Source organism: Dipteris shenzhenensis, chromosome 5 (genome assembly GCF_047967505.1).
Source record: "Dipteris shenzhenensis isolate YYH24624 ecotype China chromosome 5, Dip_SZ_1.0, whole genome shotgun sequence".
NCBI classification, from domain to species: domain Eukaryota; kingdom Viridiplantae; phylum Streptophyta; class Polypodiopsida; order Gleicheniales; family Dipteridaceae; genus Dipteris; species Dipteris shenzhenensis.
The window spans coordinates 30,564,207-30,585,100 of record NC_141600.1 but is presented as its reverse complement, the minus strand read 5'-3'; the positions used below and the strand labels follow the sequence as shown (position 1 = coordinate 30,585,100).

General features: G+C 47.2%; 1 protein-coding gene across 2 annotated transcripts in view; it reads left to right on the top strand.

Moving 5' to 3' along the window:
* The first annotated feature begins 1,791 nt into the window (after positions 1–1,791).
* Positions 1,792–20,894, top strand: part of LOC147901856 (putative sodium/metabolite cotransporter BASS5, chloroplastic) — a 54,416-nt gene continuing 35,313 nt past the window's right edge. Inside the window, exons 1-3 of one of the 2 annotated variants that reach the window (XM_087374581.1) lie at positions 1,792–2,055; positions 2,270–2,361; positions 15,830–15,960. In XM_087374581.1, the coding sequence (XP_087230707.1) occupies positions 1,899–2,055; positions 2,270–2,361; positions 15,830–15,960 (380 nt within the window). In that variant the 5' untranslated portion in view covers positions 1,792–1,898. The other variant, XM_087374582.1, reaches the window with a different exon arrangement.

Genomic DNA, 20,894 nt, shown 5'->3' with positions numbered 1-20,894 from the left:
ACTTTGTGATGTATGCATTTTTTCCATTTGAGCATACTATCAAGTTCTTGACTTTCAAGTGCACAATAGTGAAGCGTCCACTCTAGATGGTTGAAACGAAAGGGCTTTGGGAGCCCTTTACCGTTATGTCCAAGGAGTAAGGAGGCAACCCCTAAGCTTTTCCTATTGCGAAAGTGATGGGACAATGACAGAAAAGCCTTTCTACCTAGTGCAGATGGTCATGATAACAACCCAAGATCTGATCCCTATGCGGCTAGATGCATACTGAGGTATGTGAAGTCCACATTGCAGTATGGACTATTTTATGAGACTGGGGTTCAGATACAATTGCATGGATACACTGATGCTGATTGGGCTGGTAGTATTTCTGATAGACGATCTACCAGTGGATATGTGTTCTCTTTTGGGAGTGCTGCAGTCACTTGAAGTAGCAAGAAACAACCTACAGTTGCCTTGTTGAGCACAGAGGTTGAGTATAGGGGTGTAGCAATGGCTGCATGTGAGGTAGCTTGGTTGCGTAAGCTACTTTATGATATGCATAAGTCTACAGATGGGCCAATTGTCATTTATTGTGACAACAAACTGACTCATGATCAGGCTTAAGATTTGATCGACAGTCCAACAAATTGACATAGAAAATCATAAACTACCTTTACTTCTTGTCTTTTTGAGCTTTTGACCGACTACACTAAAATGTTGAAAAAACTTATATTATCGGAATTTTCTTGATTAGAGAAAATTCAAATAGCCATTATTTTATGGGCATAAACCCAAAAAACGGTGATGACAAAGATAAATTTCATGAATGCATGAACTTGCTGTGATTCAAAAAAAACATGTTTAAAAGCCCTTAATATTGAGGGCAATCCTAAAGCTTATCCAAGATTGGATCTTAAAACTCCTAAAAAATCATATAAATATTTGGATTTTCAAGTTAAGCATGTATATTATGTCCCTTCAAGTTAAGGACAGGTACATGCTTGCCAAAGCTTGAAAAGGGATGGATGTTGTGTCACTACAATTGGACGGACACTACAACAATAAAATTCATTTATTGCATCCGCTAGGAGATGCCTACATGGTTTAGGGCAAATACTCGTCTATTGGTTGCACGATGGATGGTGGTTATTCGTCCCATGGTAGTCTCTTTTTTTACACCTTGTCGTTTGTTGACATGTGGCAGCCATATGAGCCTAGGCTCTTGTCTGCCCATAATTGGACAGTTGGTGTGTAAGAGGGCCTCATAACGCATGCTAGAGGGGCTGGGATAGCCCCACTAGCAAAGAGGTTGCAACTCCCCATGCTTGTGCCAACACTAGGATCCAAAAATCTCAATGCTATAGTGCTTTTCCAACAGCTCCATTTGAAGCATGCTATGCTAGCTTTCCAATGCCTAAGCCCTCTCATTGGTCCACAGAGTTGACCTCCTTTCTGGTTGGCTCAAACAATGTGCAAGATCCTCGTCGGGCACTCATTAGTCACAAGTTGGAATAACAGAAGCCTGCATGGGGATGTATGTTTTGCAATGCTGGCTTAGCATCTCGTTGTTGCTAGAGTTCGAATGTTGGCAAGAGTGCGGGGAGCTACGACAAAAGACCTAAAGGCAACTTGGGAATTCCGATTCTCGGGAAGTGGGTTTGTCTCGGGGAAAATACACTAGAAACTAAGCTTTTGTGAGCACTCGGACAAAAATTGGGAAAAAGTCAACGGCTGAATGTGCAAAAGGTCAAACGGAACTGAGCATCTAGAGGTCCTTCGTGTGTTAATAATGTGAAAGTGATACACAAGCAATTCTTAAGCCTTTCATTTCATGATTGCCATGCTCATACAGCAACTCCTTAAGCTCCAGCCTGCTCCTCTTCTCAGTTTCTTTCAGAGCTTCACCACAACACGCTTTCATGGCCATTACTATTTCCAAAGTCCTCTCTCCTTCCCTTCCTATCTGCCCCCCCACACCTTTGCACCTTTCCCACCATCGCCCCATTGCCTCTTTCTTCTCCCCTCTTTTCAATTCGTCTCCTAAGCTCGGCCCCTCTGAGTTTTCTTCACATCCGCGTAAGTCGCTTTACTTAAAAATCTTACCATGGATTCAGATTGCGGGGGACTGATCTCTTATCCACGTGGAAGCCTTTCTGAAGACTATTATTGCACGTCGTTATCTACAATTTCATGTCTACCTCAACCCAGTAAGCACCAAAGTTTTTCATCCAATGGAAGCATCGTTCCTTTAAAAGCGTTTTGATGGGTATTTTGGTGTTCAATTGGTCAGGGGCTCTCGCTCCGTTACGAAGTCGATTCTATCGAAGAACCGTCTGGGCTGCTTCTGCGAAAAGGAATTCATCTGAAGATGATCGTCAACAGGTAATGATTAAATATCATGAATTATTATTTACATCAGTAATAATACTTTGGGTCTCTGGGGGAAAAAGTCGATCAGATGTGGACTGGCAAGTCAAACTGCTCCAAATTACAAAAAATGGGCGAGCTTTTGAAAAACACAATAAGGGCTTGGTTGTCATCCAACCTCATTCTGGTCCCTCCACCACCTGTTATCTATCGCCCCTCCTCTTGAGATGTCTCACTGCTCAATGTTAATTTAGGCATCTATAATTATTTTTTTGGAATGCTTTTTTTCTTAAAGCATCTGGCAGCATTCATATACAGCATTTACACCCTTTTTTGGGGCATTCTCCAGGGCAGCCACGGCACAAAAGTGCACATCTTTGGGGCTTTCAAGCAGCCTGTTTGCAGGCCAGCTGGGTCACCTAGGCTCGGCCCATAGGGCTGACTGAGTCGGCTCAGAATACCTGACTAACCAGGTCGGTCAGCCGACTTATTTAAGGGGCACTCAGCCTCCATTTGCAGCATTCAGTTTTGGGCCTTCTTACCTGCTGCTCCAGCTGTCCAGTCACACAGTACGAGCCCCCTGCCAGCTGCGATTAGCCTCAATATCCTCTGCAACCAGGGCAAAATATCCACACAGTGAGGGCGTGATATAGACATCAGCAGTTTGAGGTGGTCCCAGTCCTGTTTCAGCAGCATAGCTCATTTCTCCCAGAGTCGCACATAGGAGAGTTTTCCAGCTCAGTTTTGTATGCCAATTATATACGGACAGTAGTTAGGGCATTTTCGCCAGCATCGTAAATAAGGCAGTGTACAATAGTTAGGAAGATCTCTGCCGTCTTTCATGCTTGAGTTATCCATTTACATTTATCTATGTCCATATAGCAAGTCCCTGTGCTACATTCAGCATGGTTCCTTCTGATCTGAAGAAGGTTGGAGGAAGTCTTGGCAACAAATCGCAGTAATGGTGACAGAATCGGTAAAGAAGGGAGGATGGTCGGGATATTTCCCAAATTTTTATATTGTCTATACCCCGGACTAGTGGTAGTACTCCAATTTTGTATTTTGTCCCCACCCCGGACTAGTGGTAGTACCATACTCCATTAACCTCTCCCCCCTTCCTTCATCGCACATCGGGTCCGCTCCCATCTTCTGTGTGCATTTACACCTTGTGGGAAAGTAAGGGGCGGAATTTTCACCCTAGGCAGTCATTGTTGCAGCAGTTGATGGGTCTACCAGTTAGGGGCCCATCCAGCATACCAGCTCTCATGCGAGCGTTTAGGGAGCAAGATCGAATCCTTGAGCACAATTCCAAGCAGCACCAAATCTAGGTCGAGTGTTGTCGAAGTTCATCATCTGCTCAAGGGTCTTCCACCTTAGAGCACAGTTCCATGGGCTATCCGTTCGGTAGTTCCCATCACAGTTAGCTCTTCATCCGTAGGCAGTCATTCATCAGCTCAGGAGTCTTTCATCTTTGAGCACAGTTTAGTGGATTCTTCTAAAGAGTTCAGCCGTCTGTTTCTCTAGGGTCTACCAGCCTAGGGGAACCTTTAGTTTCCACAATAGCTGCATGGAGTGCCTTAGGGTCTTCCATCCATGAGGTTATTGCATCGAGTTCCTCAAGTGTCTTCCCTCCTTGGAGCCATCTGAGCACAATCCACAAATGTGGGGGTTGAGTCTCTTGGGTCTACCACCTGAGAGGGTCGTACAGTTTCTCCAATTAGCTCTCAGGAGTCTTCCATCCCTTTGGCCATCTCCGCTCAACCAGCCTATTGTTAGAAATGACCCAACAGAGGGTACACGCAGCGGAAGACTTATAGTAATGCCCAGGAGCTCACACAGTGTGCGGTGTGGGTGTGGAATCACAAACTTCTTTACTTATGTGCATACAATAGGTGTGCAGACTCATCAATAGACAATGAACCAACCAGATAGAGAAACCACCTAAAATATATATTTCCGTCCACAACTATGGACACAATACAAAAGAGACAGATCCAGAGTCCCACCAATGATGTGGTCCTCTGATCTTACCACAAGGTACTTCTCCTATCTGCTGGCTATCTCTAGACTCGAGCCTGCGTGCTCCACCTTTAGCGTAAGTAGACTTTCCGTCTAGATCCCTTCCACCTTGCTGTCTTTGCACCAGCCTAGGTGGGCAGCACCCTCAGCTAAGTCTGCAGCTACTGTATGCTCTCTTCTCCTCCAGTGATGAGGCCCAAGACAAGCTCCCTGCTGCTCCTTTCTAACGGGGCTTTTCTGCTGCTCCAAGTGATGATTGAATGAGGCCCAATGGCCTCTTTATATAGGCCCCAAGGGGGCTGACAAAAAAACCGACCAGCCTGCTACAGACTGGCCGACCAGACTGGCCGACCAGTCTGTGGCTGGTCCAGCCCTAAAAGGGCACACACCCCAGGGCTTTTGGCCCAAACTTTCAGGGTCCTTTGGCCCTCCATTCAAGGCAGGTATCCAGCCTATAAAAGGCCTGCCTTCTGCCCACTGACAGCCACATTTCCTGCTGCATATCTGGGTCTGCTCATCCTGCCATATCTGTGCCTCTGCCAGGTCCTCTTCCCAGCCACGTGTCCTGCGCCGTACACCTGTACTTCCTGCTGTCCTGACCTGCCTGTACTGCACCATCATCAGGGTCTGTTGCAGGCCCTTCACCTGCCCACTACCCTCGCCATGCTGACACCATCTGCAGGTTCCAATCCTGTGAGGTGCTGCCCATGTGGCAGCCCCCTCTCTTTCTTCTCTCTTGGGCACATCCTGCCCTAGGTCTCCCTCCCCCACGCACTCCTCATTTGGGGGCTTATAGATGGGGAGGTGACCTTTCCAACACCCCCTCTCACCGACACATCTCGGCCCAATGCCAACACGCCGATGAAAATGCTCCAGTAACTCCCTGGTCGTAGTCCTCTGGAACCTTTCGGTGTCGAAATCTTTTCCTGGCTTTGCATCCAGTGGCTCCTGCTCCACCTGGTCCGGTTCCACTTCCGCACACCATCCTGGTACACAGGTCCATCTTTGGTAGCACCTTCTGGTACCACCTCCTTTAGTCACGTTCTTGCCTCTGAACTCGAGCAATCCAGCCGTCACGATCTTTCAGTCGTCCCCCTCATAATGAGTGAACAACCTGGAGTCTTCCAGGCACCATGCTTTGAGGGTCTATTTCAACCCGTCCTTCCTTTGGCAAGGTCTGCAACCAATGAATATTTCTAGATAACCTGGACCATGAACTCTCGCTGAGTTCTCAAGCAGGTACTCTTCTGGATTCAGTATTCTTTGTCCATCACCTTCTAGCAATCTGCGTCCAAGATTTGAAAAGCACCAATACTTTTGCCTTCGAAGAAGGCCAATTCCTTCCAATCTCCTATCACCTGAGACAAATGAAGAGCAGAGTCTCTCCACAGCATGCTATAAAGGCTCAAATGCAGAATATCAAATACATACCAGACTGTTGTACTGCCTGAATGTTCGCTCTGAAAGCAAACTCTTATTGAGGCACCCACCAAGCGCTTGTGTAATCCTGTACTGTCCCCTTCTGAACTCCAGCATCCATCTGACCATGAGACCCCAGGGCCTTCCATGGAATCCACCCTCGTGTCAGTGTCAACAGCCACACACCTGGAAGGTACCAAGCGCTCCATGCTGTCCTTCACCTTCACAAAGGCATCTGACTCCTCGTCGACCCACATCTCTATGTCAGACATCCTTACTGTGATTTCTGGATCAACATATCTGACCTCGGTAACACTCGGTGATGTCACCAGGAACAACTCTTCGATTACCACATTTGCTTTGGCCTTTCCCTCTGAATCTGAGTCAGACTCCTTGTTGTTTTTCAGATCTGCCTTTTTCTTTCTGCAGTCCTTTGCAAAATGTCCGGGCATATCACAATAGAAACACTTCTTCTTGTGCTTTCTCTTCGAAGTCCCCTCGTCGTCAGAGTCGTCTTTAATGGACTTGCCACTTTTAGGCTTGCCCTTTCCTTTGCCAGCGGAATCCTTCACCAGCATCCTTTTTTTTAAATCCTCTGTCCTGCTGTCACAGCCGTAACAAAGCTCTTGAAACTCCGAGGCAGTCTCCTCAGTACCATCAAGGCCAGATGGCATGAGTCTGTCTTCTGACCAATTGCTGCCAGCTGATCTCTCACGACCTTGACCTTCGTCAAATGGCTATGTACCGTATCTCCTTCTTCCATATCAAGATTGTAGAGTTGATGCTGAAGAAGCACGATCCGGGAGGTATTGTCTGTCTCGTACAGATCTTTCAGGGTGGCCCACGCCTCTACTGACGTCTCGGCCAGTTGGATATGCGGAAGAATGGAGTCCGCCGTAGTCCCTATGGTTATTGCCAGGGCATGGGCATCTCTTTCTTCCCAAGCTTCAAGCTCCTCTCTGTCTACTGCCATGAGTACCTCCCCTTTACTATCAACCATGTCCTCCAGCTTCGACTCCTCTCCCGTGGTCAGCTTCCACAACTTCAGAGCCACTAAATGACTCCGGATCTTCACTTTCCAGATCGGGTAATTAGTCCCGTCGAGGTTCCTAGACTCTCCAAAATTAGGGATAGTGAAAGAGAGAAAACTGGGGGAGGAGGAAGAGAAAGCAGGGGCTGAAGAGGCTGTAGAGGTCGACATCTCTGCTGTTTATACCACACAGCAAAGTCAACCAAACTCAATTTCAGTAAACCAGAACTCTGAACGCATGTGACTGAACCAGAGTCACCCTCCTTCTCGCAAGGGCACAATCCTCCAGTCGTGGAAGTCGATTCCCTAGAGCTTCTGAATCAGGGTCGTCCTTCAGTAAGGTCCCTGCCTTCAGGCTCCCACACCTGTGAGCCTCCTACTTGGGCTCTGATACCATGTTAGAAAATAACCAACAGAGGGTACACGCAGCGGAAGACTTATAGTAATGCCCAGGAGCTCACACAGTGTGCGGTGTGGGTGTGGAATCACAAACTTCTTTACTTATGTGCATACAATAGGTGTGCAGACTCATCAATAGACAATGAACCAACCAGATAGAGAAACCGCCTAAAATATATATTTCTGTCGACAACTATGGACACAATACAAAAGAGACAGATCCAGAGTCCCACCAATGATGTGGTCCTCTGATCTTACCACAAGGCACTTCTCCTATCTGCTGGCTATCTCTAGACTTGAGCCCGCGTGCTCCACCTTGAGCGTAAGTAGACTTTCCGTCTAGATCCCTTCCACCTTGCTGTCTTTGCACCAGCCTAGGTGGGCAGCACCCTCAGCTAAGTCTGCAGCTACTGTATGCTCTCTTCTCCTCCAGTGATGAGGCCCAAGACAAGCTCCCTGCTGCTCCTTTCTGATGGGGCTTTTCTGCTGCTCTAAGTGATGATTGAATGAGGCCCAATGGCCTCTTTATATAGGCCCCAAGGGGGCTGACAAAAAAAACCGACCAGCCTGCTACAGACTGGCCGACCAGACTGGCCGACCAGTCTGTGGCTGGTCCAGCCCTAAAAGGGCACACACCCCAGGGCTTTTGGCCCAAACTTTCAGGGTCCTTTGGCCCTCCATTCAAGGCAGGTATCCAGCCTATAAAAGGCCTGCCTTCTGCCCACTGACAGCCACATTTCCTGCTGCATATCTGGGCCTTCTCATCCTGCCATATCTGCGCCTCTGCCAGGTCCTCTTCCCAGCCACGTGTCCTGCGCCGTACACCTGTACTTCCTGCTGTCCTGACCTGCCTGTACTGCGCCATCATCAGGGTCTGTTGCAGGCCCTTCACCTGCCCACTACCCTCGCCATGCTGACGCCATCTGCAGGTTCCAATTCTGTGAGGTGCTGCCCATGTGGCAGCCCCCTCTCTTTCTTCTCTCTTGGGCACATCCTGCCCTAGGTCTCCCTCCCCCACGCACTCCTCATTTGGGGGCTTACAGATGGGGAGGTGACCTTTCCAACACCTATTGGGCTACCACTCATGGGGATCATCCAGTTTCAGCAGCTTATTCTCTTAGGGTTCCTATCCAAGAGATCATTCAATCCAGTGTAGTTAAGTCAGATGGGTCTTTCACTTATCCAGCATCTTTATCATGTCCAGTTACATCCTATGGGTCTTCCACCTAGGGAGCTTAGTCAACTGGTTCAGTTTCATCAAGGGAGATACAGTTTTCATAGTAATTCTTGATGGGTCTTCCATCCTTGGAGACATCGGGTGTAGCAGCCAGTTGTGATGGGTCTTCCACTCATCAGGACTCTTCGTCAGCTACATTCAATTCCTATGGGTCTTCCACCGATGGAGCTCCTTTGGCCACCTCAGTTTCAGTCGGCATGACTCACATTTCACCTTCTCATCAGGAGTTTTCAGGACTAGTGGGCTCAGTTTCTAGTCCCACTGGCCTTGAAGCGTAGTAGGAAGGGGCGTCTTAGGAGTCCGCTAGACCAGTTTCAAGCCTAGCAGGAGAGATTGTGCAGCTCCCTCCATAGTCCCCCTTCCTCGTTTCAATAGAGAGGTTGACGATGCCTTATCATTATTGTATCCTTCACTCTGTGAGGTTAGTCATGCAGCTTCCTCTTCATTAGGTTTTTAACAAAGATTTTAGCCATTAAAATGCTTGTATTCTAGTAAACCTGTTGCATACATATGTCATGGCACCTCCAAGTCTTCCTTTAAAAGTGTTTGATAGCTTACTATCCTAAAAGGCATCAGAGTTGGAACAACGATGCTTAAGTCCTTGCCACTAGACCATAGATTGGAGGGCAATCCTCCTTTGGATGTCATGTTTTTTCAAGTGCCATGAATCTTTCAACTTATGGGCTTCGTGCCTTTGTGACTCTTACAACATTGGTTGTTGCTTCATTGGATCCAATCATGTCCTAGAAAGTAATTGGAATCAGCGCATTTGAGCCAAGACACTTGCCTTTTTAGAGTGCCCAGACACTCAACTTAACGTTGAACCAATAACTAGACATCAACTTCACACAACATCAATTCAAACACCAACCCACTTTGTGTGCGTGCATGTATGGGAAGAACACTAAGATGTAGAGAATATACTCAGATGTCCAACCAAAGGAATATGTATTGATGTAGAGAACCTAGTATAAAACTTGCCAATAATGTACCAACACCTACAACATACTGTCTCACTGACCTCTTGGGGCACTTGTTGCTTGATCTAGAGCCCGCTCTCTCAAAGGAGTCCGTGCAGATGCCTCTAGTTGGAGATGATGGCATGTCATGTATAAGAAGAGAGGTACCTCAACACACCTCTCCAAGTGCCCTTGTCATGAAGGCCAAAACCACTCTCTAGGATCCCACTACACCTCTCGAAGGGGCCGGCCCTTCCACAACCAAAGATGCCACTACGACCCATCTAACTCGCAGCAGTGATTGGAGCTGGGTCAAAAGTCCGATCCTTGCCCAAGCAACCCATTACCCAAGTCTAGGGCCCCATCCAGCTTTGGGTCTCGATTCAGTGCCCGCTCTCTCGAAGGAGTCCATGCAGCCGCTTCCAGTTGGAGATGATGGCGTGTCATGTATAGGAAGAAAGGCACCTCAACACACCTCTTCCAAGTGCCCTTGTCATGAAGGCCAAAACCTCTCCCTCGGATCCCATTACACCTCTCGTAGGGGCCGGTCCTTCCACATCCAAAGACGCCACTATGACCCATCTGACTCGCAACATTGATTGGTGCTGGGTCGAAGGTCCAATCCTTGCCCAAGCAGCCCCTTACCCAAGTCTAGGGCCCCATCCAGCTTTGGGTCTCGCTTTGTCTTTGGCTGAAGAAGTCCTCCGAGTTCCACTCTGTAAATCTTGGAGTTGAAGGATTCGAGGGCTCAATGCAAAAAGTAGATCCTCAGGGGCGACTGGTCTTGGAGAATTGTCCATACGAGTGCGGGGATTTGAGGCACTATGTGAACCCTCCCTCCAAGACTCTGGGATGGTGGACTATATCTCTAACATCCCCGCTTGCGCCCCTGGAGTGAGAGAGGGTTCACGCGTGTGCCTCTTGTCTTTGTGGGGGGACAGCTTCATGCTTTGAAAGATCTTGCTCGGCCACTATCCCATTGTGCCCGACCAATGTGTGTTCATTACCCCAGCATGAAGCCCTTGTGATCTCAAACCTCCGGATGCTAGAGGAGGGTTGACACTTATAGTTCTTAGGACACCGAGGGCTGGTCTGAATAAGTTCCCCCAACAAACGAGCCCATGAGCCCGCCCTTGTGAGTGGGGCCTTCAAGAAAATCCATTGGTGGAACTACTCCCACTGACCATTTGTTTGGGGGTGTTCCTGAGAAGCCATTTCTAAAGGAAGAGCTTCTGGGGCTCCGAGTTTGGGGTGAGATCTTGCACTACCAGCTTGCTTAGAAGCCCTGCTCTGCATCTCTTGGTTTTGCTTGGGGCAGGATCACCATTCACCAAGTGACCCTGGCTCTAGTGTTTCTTGTGCTGTCTAATCCTGCCCGTATGAAGTTGCATACCAAGCACATGAGCTGCCCCATACATCTCTTGTGAAAATAGCAGCTCGAGGCTATATACCTTGCCTTGGCTAGAAGGACCTGGTTGGCCACTAGGGCTTGTCCAACGAGGGAGGGTTTGGCTGAGCTCCAATATAAAAGCTTTCACCGGCTTTCACCGCACACTCTTTAGCACAGGGGCAATGTGTTACTTTGCTGAAATGTCAATGCCCACCTGACATCATAGGTATCTCACTGATTGGCCTAGTAGAATCCATTGGAAACCAAGGCAGCTCCCAATCCAAGGCCTCCTTAGTCACCTTGAGGAAGCCAACTGGTTTGGTCCAATTGATTCTCGCCTCGGATGCCATACATCACAACTCAAGGGCTCATCAGACTCATTGCATCCTTGTGTTGCCACAAAAGAAAGAGGAAAGGAGCAAGAGGGAAGCCCTACCATACTGAGCAAGAAAGGGAGAAGGCCTCTCGCTATGTCTCCCAATTAGCATCTGGCTGGAACTTGCTGTGTACAAGGCAGAGACCCCCAAATCCATTCGTCCAAGAAACCCATCCTCTGCATGGTGCATCCTTCCAAAAAAGGCCACTCCACTCTATCATAAGCCTTTCGAAATCCAAGAGCAAGAGTGCAATAGGCTGGGATTCTCCTTGGCCAATCCAGTGCCTCCCAAAAGGTGAAGATGCTGTCTAGGATATTGCGTTCTTGAACAAAACCTATCTGCGTGTCATAAATGATGTTTGCAAGAAGGGTATTGCAGCTGTAGACTCAAGATCTCGGCTAAGATCTTGTAGGTGGTGTCTAGTAGGATGATCAGGTTCCATTGTCGAATGTCTGATTGATCTGCCCCTTTGGGATCAAACAAATTCACCCTCGACTCAATGACTTGGAGAGCGAGGTAGAGTCAAAAATCTCCTAAAAAGCCAAGCGCAGGGGTACCATTGAGCATAAAGCACTTGGTAAGGTATACATGTTGGAAAGTCACCTCCCCATTTGTAAGCCCCCAAATGAGGAGAGCATGGGGGAGGGAGATCTAGGGCAAGACCTGCCACATGGGCAGTTTCCCAGAGAAAAGAGAAAGAGGGGGCTGCCACATGGGCAGCACCTCACAACAAACACAAGAAGAGGCACCTAGCTGATCTGGAGCAGGCTTGACTGTGTGGAAGGGCTGGGATTGTGTAGAAGCATTGCTGGCTGCAAGAGATCCAATACAGAGGTTTGTGTCATAAGGTACAGAGCTGATGGAGCTGATACCATGTTAGAAATCAACCAAACAGAGGGTACGCACAGCGGAAGACTGATAAAATAGCCCAGGAGCTCACACAGTGGTGGTGTGGGTGGAATCACAAACTTTCTTACTTAATGATCTGCACATACATGTGATTTCTAACATGGTATTAGAGCCCAAGTAGGAGGCTCACAAGTGAGGGAGCTTGAAGGCAAGGACCTTGCTGAATGACGATCTTGATTCAAGGCTTTAGGGAATCAACTTCCACGACTGGAGGATTGTGCCCTTATGAGAAGGAAAGTGACTCTAGCTCAGCTAGGTGTGTAAAGAGTTCTTGTCTATAGACGATGGTGCTTGTTTACAGATTTGCTGCTTGGAATAGCAGCAGAAATGTTGATTTCAGAAGCCTCTTCAGCCACTGCTCTTCCTAACTCCTCCTCCAGTTGGAGGGGTGCATGCTTGGGCAATGGACTCATATCGGATGGGTCAGCGGGACAGGGGACCTGCGAGATCCTTCGGGACATGGAGACGACTTCCTAGAGAGAGAGAGGCCTGTAGAGAGGCTCTCTCTTACCTCCGAGGAGCAGGCATTAGGATATAGGAGATTGAGGAGGCGATCCCGGACTCTTGGTGGGAGGGATTATGGAGCCCTTGGACCCCCCATTGCTGGTCAGGACAGTTCTTGCAGACAGGGGTACCGCTCCGGATACGCTTCTTTCGGGAGTCTCTTGGCTCCCCCAGTCTCGATTCTATAGGGTGGGACCGGGAGGCTCACTTCAGGTTGAGTTGAAGATGGAGGAGGAGATGAGGTGGGACTTAGAGGACTTGGAGTGGCGGAGGTTCAGGATTGTGGGCCGATTGGGCAAGACTTGGTATATCAATCCCTCCATAGTCTTATCGACCCCAAAGGGATCAGTGTGGCGCCAATGGATTTGGGAGGGCAGACCCTTATGTGACATTAAGTGGGATCCAGGGGAGTGGTTTTGGCCCGCCCGCGTAGGGCATTCGGACCGGGTGGAGGAGGTCTCCTTCTTTTTGTACACTACTCGCATCTGGCATTGCTTACAGCTTGAGGCAGCAGCATGGTCCCCCACGAGGGAGCGCCATTGGCTAGAGTAGGATGTACTGAGAGAGGTGATAGGTCGCTTTTGGCCCTGCCTTTGGACGAGTTTGCTCCTGCGGAAGATTTCTTATTTCTTTTGGCTATTGGCACATGGGGGCTTGCCCTTTGGCCCCTGGTTAGAGCAGATGCGGATAGATGGCAGATGCACTGGTTGTGTGGATGGAGTTGTGGAGAGGATTCCGCACTATCTATGGGGTTGCTCTGTCGCACAGTGGATATGGCTGGTGTCCTTCAGGATTGTTGCTAGTACACAAAGGATGAGCATGCATTTCACGTGGGGGATGGTGACCTAGCTCATGGAGGGAGGCCATGCCTTTGTGATCGACCTTGTCGCGATGGCTTATAGGATACATGGACAATAGGTTTCCTGGATTGAGATCCATGACGCAGCTCAGCCCTGCCGCTCACGCCCACCACCTCTCCCGGAGGATGGTGTTTGGGAGACTGTTTCTAGCATCACTGCCTGGAACGTCTGGGTGGCTCTATGCAGTCGGGTGATGGGAGACCGGACGATTTCTCCGGCGGCTACCCTAGTAGCCATTTGGCAAGATATCATCTTTACCTTACGCGCCATTTGGGAGTGCGGTACTCTAGGCTTGAGAGCGATTGTTGAGAGGTTGGAGCGCTTCCGCCAGATATGGCCGGTAGGAGTATTCTACACCCTTTCCGCAAGGGGTATTCGCTGGGTATATAGACCACCATCATGGTTGCTAGCTCTTGTTTCGGAATCTCTATAGGCGACGAGCCATGAGATCTGGAAACGTGTGCTTGTTCTAGTAGTTGGCAACCTGTTTTTCTTTTCTTGTTTTCGTCGACAGCTCCTTTTGGAAGCTGGATGTAAGGTTTTTAAAGCATTAATAGAATTTATCTTTCTCAAGAAAAAAAAATCCAGCCGAGCTCCTTCTTTCACTATCTCTAACTTTTGCGAGTCGGAGAACCTGGATGGGACCAATTATCCTATCTGGAAGGTGAAGATCCAGAGTCATTTAGTGGCTCAGAAATTAGCTTACAACGGGAACGGAGGCAAAGCCAGAGGATGTGTTGGACAACAAGGGGAGGATACTTGCACCAGTAGATGCAGATGAACTCCAGGTGTGGGAGGATAGAGATGCCCAAGCCCTGGTCTTGATCATAGGGACAATGGTGGACTCGATGATTCCTCATATCATGGTTTGCTTTCAGAGCAAGCACACAAGCAAGATGACGTTCCGGTATGTACTTTGTGAAATTAATTTGAGCCTTTATAACTCTCTGTGGGGAGAATCTGCTCTTCATGAGTCTCAGAAAATGCGAGATTGGAAGACATGTGCCTTTCTAGAAGATAGAAGGGGAAGTCTGGTGCCTCTTCAAATCTCGGAAGCAGATTGTTGGAAGGTGACTATGGACAGGGTGTACTGAAGCTGGAAGATTACTTGCTTGAGAACTCAGTGAGAGTTCATTGGTGCACCTTGGATGGACCTGTGTACCAGGATGGTTTGCTTCTGTAGGACTGGACTTGGAGGAGCAGGAGCCACTGGTTGAAAAGCTAGGAATTGGAATCGACACCGGATTGTTTCAGAGGGCTTCATCATGGAAGCTGCTGGAGCAACTTCATCAATGAGTTGGCATTGGGCCGAGATGTGTCGGTGAGAGGGGGTGTTGGAAAGGTCACTTCCCCATTTGTAAGCCCCCAAATGAGGAGAGGATGGGGGAGAGAGACCTAGGGCAAGACCTGCCACATGGGCATCTGCCTAGAGAAAAGAGAAAGAGGGGGCTGACACATGGGCAGCACCTCACAGCAAACGCAAGAAGAGGTACCTGGCTGATCTGGAGCAGGCTTGACTGCGTGGAAGGGCGGGACTGTCAAGAACCATTGCTGCCTGCAAGAGATACAGTATAGAGGCCTGTGTCATAAGGTACGGAGCTGATACCATGTTAGAAAATCAACCAAACAAAGGGTACGCACCTCACAGCAAACGCAAGAAGAGGTACCTGGCTGATTTGGAGCAAGCTTGACTGCGTGGAAGGGCCGGGACTGTCAAGAACCATTGCTGCCTGCAAGAGATACAGTATAGAGGCCTGTGTCATAAGGTATGGAGCTGATGGAGCTGGTACCATGTTAGAAAATCAACCAAACAGAGGGGACGCACAGCGGAAGACTGATAGAATAGCCCAGGAGCTCAGACAGTGGTAGTATGGGTGGAATAACAGACTTAATGATTTGCACATATATGTGAAGCACATTAAATAAGGAAGTTTGTGATTCCACCCACACCACTGGGCTATTCTATCAGTCTTCAGCTGTGTACCCTCTATTTGGTTGTCTCGGCTACCTGCACCAGGCAACCAGGATGGTGTCTTGCTAGAATATCCTGATCAGTGCTTGTTGGAAGTAGATACGGTTGAAATCGAGTATGCTAAGCGTCTGCAATATTTATCCACTTTTACATTCCTCAAGAGGTGTCTTGGTGGTGGCTCAACATGTGGGGGATTGGACTTTAGTCTCTAACATTGATGTTTTGAAATGATCATGCTGATGATTGCAAACAGAATGCAAAATAACAGTTTCTCTAGTTCCATAGCTGAATGTACTGAGAGATGAAGCTTGGATTCAAGATAAATGGCGGCTTAATCATAGTATTATATAAAAAGGGTGTTTGCCAACCGTATGGTTTTTTGATTCAGGAATGGTTTAAGTGGTGCAGCCTGCTGGAGGGATTGGGAGTAATGCATTAAAGGTCATTCCGGGGGCAAACACATTTCTTCCTCATGTTGTAGTTGCAAGCACATTATTGGCCCTTGTATTTCCACCGTCATTCACATGGTTCACCAACAGGTCAGCTGCATCCGTTTGGATTGTATATGCCAGCTACAAAAATGTATGTGTGCATGAAATAGTATTTTCACTTAAATCTCTTGGCCCTTTTTGAAATGTGGGTGTGTGTGGGCAACTTGATGTTGGGTCAGGCAACTTGATGTTGGGTCAGATAGTCCAATAACTTCATAGAAGACGTGTTGGCACCAATTGTTCTCTGTATTGCTGAAGCTCTATTTTCAGTTGTGGTCCAAATATGATACCATGTATTCATATAAGTCTTTGATATTTTCTTGTCTCTTGCATTTATTCTCAGAATTAGTTCTCTCTGAGTAAATGACCTTTGAAAGTTAACACAGGTGTATGCTCAGCTTTGCTTATACAGTTCATATACTCTGAATGTACAACAGCACAATGAATATGAGGGCATCTAGTTGCATGGTCTAAGTTTTGGTGTGCTTTGAGGAAAAATGAGAGATCAAAGGTTCCTTTTTCCTCTTTCCCAGAGATGGATTCCTAGTTTTGGTGTGCCTTGAGGAAGTGAGAGATCGAAGGTTTCCTCTTTCCCAGAGATGGATTTCTGTCAGCCAAGCCTGTTCCCACATACCTGCATTATGATAATTTAGAGCTCCACACTATTGTGATATTTATGAACTAGATTTGAAAACGAGCACTCAACCTTACAGTCCCCAAAGAGTAAGAGTACTCACATAGAGATAGTGGTTGTCATGTGATGATAAATGTAGCCTTCGAAAGTTGTTCTGTGTTATAGACAAATATATGTTCATTCCCTGATGTGCCAATCCAGAGTCCATTGAGCTTATGGTCTCTATCTCCAAGTCACGTTTCTATCTACATGGATAATATCTTAGATATTGCTGCTCTATAAACTCTATTTATAATCCTTATGTGGAAGGTTTTCAGTAAGCTCTTTCTAAAAGTTCTCTATTACCTAGTATATTTTGGTTTCTTTGTTGTCTTCGGGAAGTCATCAAAGATATACATACTACTAATAGAGAAAAAGGCAAAACATAAACTAGCATCTCATCTCCATTAAAAAATGAGTAATCTCCGAAGCCCTTTTGTATGTGGAACTATTGCATCTACTCAACCAATGTACGAGGCAGAGGCTTAGAAAGTTTTAATATGGATAGAGAAAAGAAAAGCTGAAGTTGCGCTCTGTCTCAATTACAAAATGAGGGATTATAAATACGATACATGGCCACCCTTGTATGTGGTCTAATCCAGCCTATTTTCCGTGTCACTCATGCCAAAAAATTGTAACAACTCTAAAGCTCTCTTAAAAAATTCCTTGGCACTAAACTGTCCACTGCCATGTGATGCTAAATGTCCGAGAACATAAAATTGCTGGGCCATGCTGCCAAACTAGCATCAAAGAATGCGACATCATTTCACCTTCAAGTGACAACCGTTGCAATATAGTATAGATCCACGAACAGCCATGTTGTAAGCCACCCTGCACCAGCTCACGAGCACGTCACATTGATTACACATTAGCGATAATTCTTTCTATCTTAAATGGTGAGTTGCCCTATCAGCTAGATTTAGATGCTTGTTTGGGAGAGACTAAAATGAAATCGTTTAGACTTCACAAGCAGTTGTAGCTTGAATGAAGAGATATTGGACTACTTTTTGATTAGCCTTCTCCTTTAGTGCTAGCCTTCATCATGGCTGAGTCTGCGGAGTGCCGACAGAAACTCAGTACGAAGACTTCGTATAAATGGATGCTCAAGTATGTGTGGGTGTGTGGATTTGTATGTGTGAGAGCATATTTTTATACGATGGTCTACACTCATTGTTGGGTGCTGATGATGTCGGATACTACCAACACCCTTCATAGGGCATGTCCGATTATCCTCCATAGTTACCTTGGCGTTAGGACGCGTCCCAACCCATGTATCATCCTTCCTTGTTGCCTTCGCTCACTGCGTAGGTTGAGCAATACTCAGTAATGATAAAGAGTGAGTTGGTAGTGATGTTGGCTGAGTTAGTCTTTGGCTCCTCTACCTTGGATTCCCGCTTCCGCTTTAGGTCTTCTTCTCCGGAATTCCTTAGCTAAGTGACCAAGCTTCTCACAGTAGAAACATTTCATCATCATCTTCTTCTTCTCTGCATCCTTGGTCTTGTTGTTCTTGGAATCGTTGGACTTGCCCTTGCCAGGCTTGTCCCTCGCCACAAGTGCTTTCTCGTCCGATTGATTGAACAGTTTCTCCCGAGCCTCTGCCTGCAACAGTAAAGGGCAAAGCTCTTCGAACGTGAGAGGATTGGTCCTCTGTCCCGCTGTGACCGTCGTCATGAAGCTCTTGAAACTGCCAGGTAGCTTGTGAAGTGCAGCAATGCCAGCTGACTCAAGTCTACCTTTTAATCAATCAAAGTGAGCTGGTCCCTCACCACCTTGATCTTCGTCGGTGGTCATGTCCATTATCTCCCTCACTCATATCCATACTGTATAACTGATGCTAGAGATTGAGGATCCGAGATGTGTTATTTGTTTCTAGTGGGAATGTCAAGTAGCTAGTCCTTGCTATGCGTGATGGAGTTTATGGTTTTCAATCTTATGAGTGACTATCGTGAGATTGAAACAGCACTATGTTGTGTTTTTAGAGGATGAGTTTGGGAATGTTCCTGGATTCATCTAGGTATATGATTTATCCCAGCTGGCATAGCAGTAGATCAAATTCATGTTCACTTTTCACCCAAGCAAAAAGGAGACCCATCAATATTAAAAACTTGACCTGCTTTGCCTAACAAATGTACATTGTTACACGTAGTCATTCTTGGAATGAAACTGTGGACTTACTCTCTCTTTCTCGAAACTGGATTAAACCTCTCTTGTGACGCTTTTGACCCACAGTTTGGTATTGTGAGGCATGCTTTGGGCAGCCTTGGAAGTATCATCTTTGGCAATCGGCATGGATCTTGACAGCGTGCACCTTCAGTCATCCTTTCCGAGCTAGAAGAGGAAGCAAGAGAAGAATGTAGTGTTTTCTTAGGTGAGTTGTCAGTTGACGAAGTAGTCAGCGACGTGTCCTCTGATCCCCTTATGCCAACTTTTGAGATGGATGAGGTCTTGGGTGATGATGAGGTCTTTGGTGTTGAGTTGTCATTAGAGGTATTATCTTTGGATTGTGACTTTGTCACCTCTCCCAGCATTGCCCCATTCATATGATGAATGTCTACCACATCCTTGCTGCTATGTACTAAGGTGTGGGCTCCTCTGCTCCATTGGGACAATCTCTACTTGTACTGGTTGTTGGTTTACACCGCATGCAAGATGATCCCCCAAATGGATGAATACATTCATCCTAGTATTGGCCACACTCCCCAATTCTATAGCACATCACAGGTCTTCGAGGGTGGGGCTCTCTTCCTAGTCCCTGCCCTGTGGCTAGTAGGATCCAATCCTTGGGTTTACATTTGGTAGCGTGGATAGCACATCCAAGGGTTGATGTCACCAAGTTGTAAATACTCCAAGTAAAATACAAAGTTGGCCTCTGATTTGACCATAGTCAAAAGGTTCTTCATTTATTTTAATTATGGTCAAAGCATTGATTTCGGTCAAAGACACTTGACTTCGGTCAAGTAGGTCTGACTTTAGTGAGGGAGACTTGGTTTAGGAAGAGGGGGTGATTCTGCCACCAATCCTGAGGACCAAGATGAGATATTTGCAGTGCAGCTGATCAATATGTTAGAGATCTGCGGACAGCAATAGAGATATCTCATGAGAAACAAAAGAAAGCTGCAGATAAGCATAGAAGACAGCTAGACCTCAAGTGAGGAGATTGGGTACTTTGATAGGCTCTGCAAGCTTAAGGGCAAAGAGAGAGTGTATGCCAAGTTGTCTACCAGGTATTATGGCCCCTTTCGGGTCACAAATGAAATCAATGAGGTAGCATACAGATTGCAGTTGTCAGAGCATTGGAAGATTCACAATGCCTTTCATCTTAGTCTTCTAAAGAAATATCAAGGGCCGGAGGCTACAGTAAGAGGTTGAGTTTGTGGGTGAGTTAGTCAGCATATCTTTTGACCCCAGTTAGGGTCCATCCTAGGGTTTTCTCTCTATGACTACCCTAGCTTTGTTGGCTTATTTGAGTTGCTGCAACATCATTCCAGCTTGTTTCAGCTCCATTCTCTCGCATTCTCTCGCTTCCAATTCCAACAAGTTTCACAGATAGCATACACAAGTCTAGCCACTCAGATTGATGGCTAGTTAACTAGGTGACTGATCTCCCTCTATCCTCACCCTAGGTTACAGGGTGATGTATTTACTTTCTCATATCAAACATCAGCCTTGGGCTTGGGTGTCCATTAAACATTTAGTGGCCCCACCCCTTAGCTTTCATCATATTTTGGTTTTTTTAGTCTCATAGAACCTTCGATCTTTCATAGACGTTAATAAACTCTCTCTCTCCCTCTCTCTCTCTCTCACACACACACACACACACATAGAACCTTCGATCTTTCTCACGAGGGCGCAGTGCTTTGGCCCGACTAGAGAGATAGTGCTTTTGGGCACACTTTCAGGACCCACCAACGAAGAGTTGCCTCTTCGACACACTAGTGTGACGGACCGCCATTTATGCATCACCCTTCTGGGGATGTGACGTATCGAAGACAAATGGAGGAAATTTGAGCGGCTACAGGTGACTATGGGATCCAGGATGATTCGAAGTAAGCCCTCCGTTCCACATGAGATAGTACAGGCAGAGTTCGCTATGACTGCTGCAGCACGCAGCCGTGGCGCAGCGCACAATAGTGTCGTGCCGTGCACCTCCACATCGTGGCAGCAACTCAGGCCTAGGGGTTCGTGCAACAAGCCATAGGTCCAGTTTGTGGCTCCAAGATTAGGTCTAGTTCACGGCTCCAAGAACAGGTGGCAGCAGCAAGCCAAGGGTGATTCGCATCACTCCAGGCTGGGCTGAACCACCCCCGGC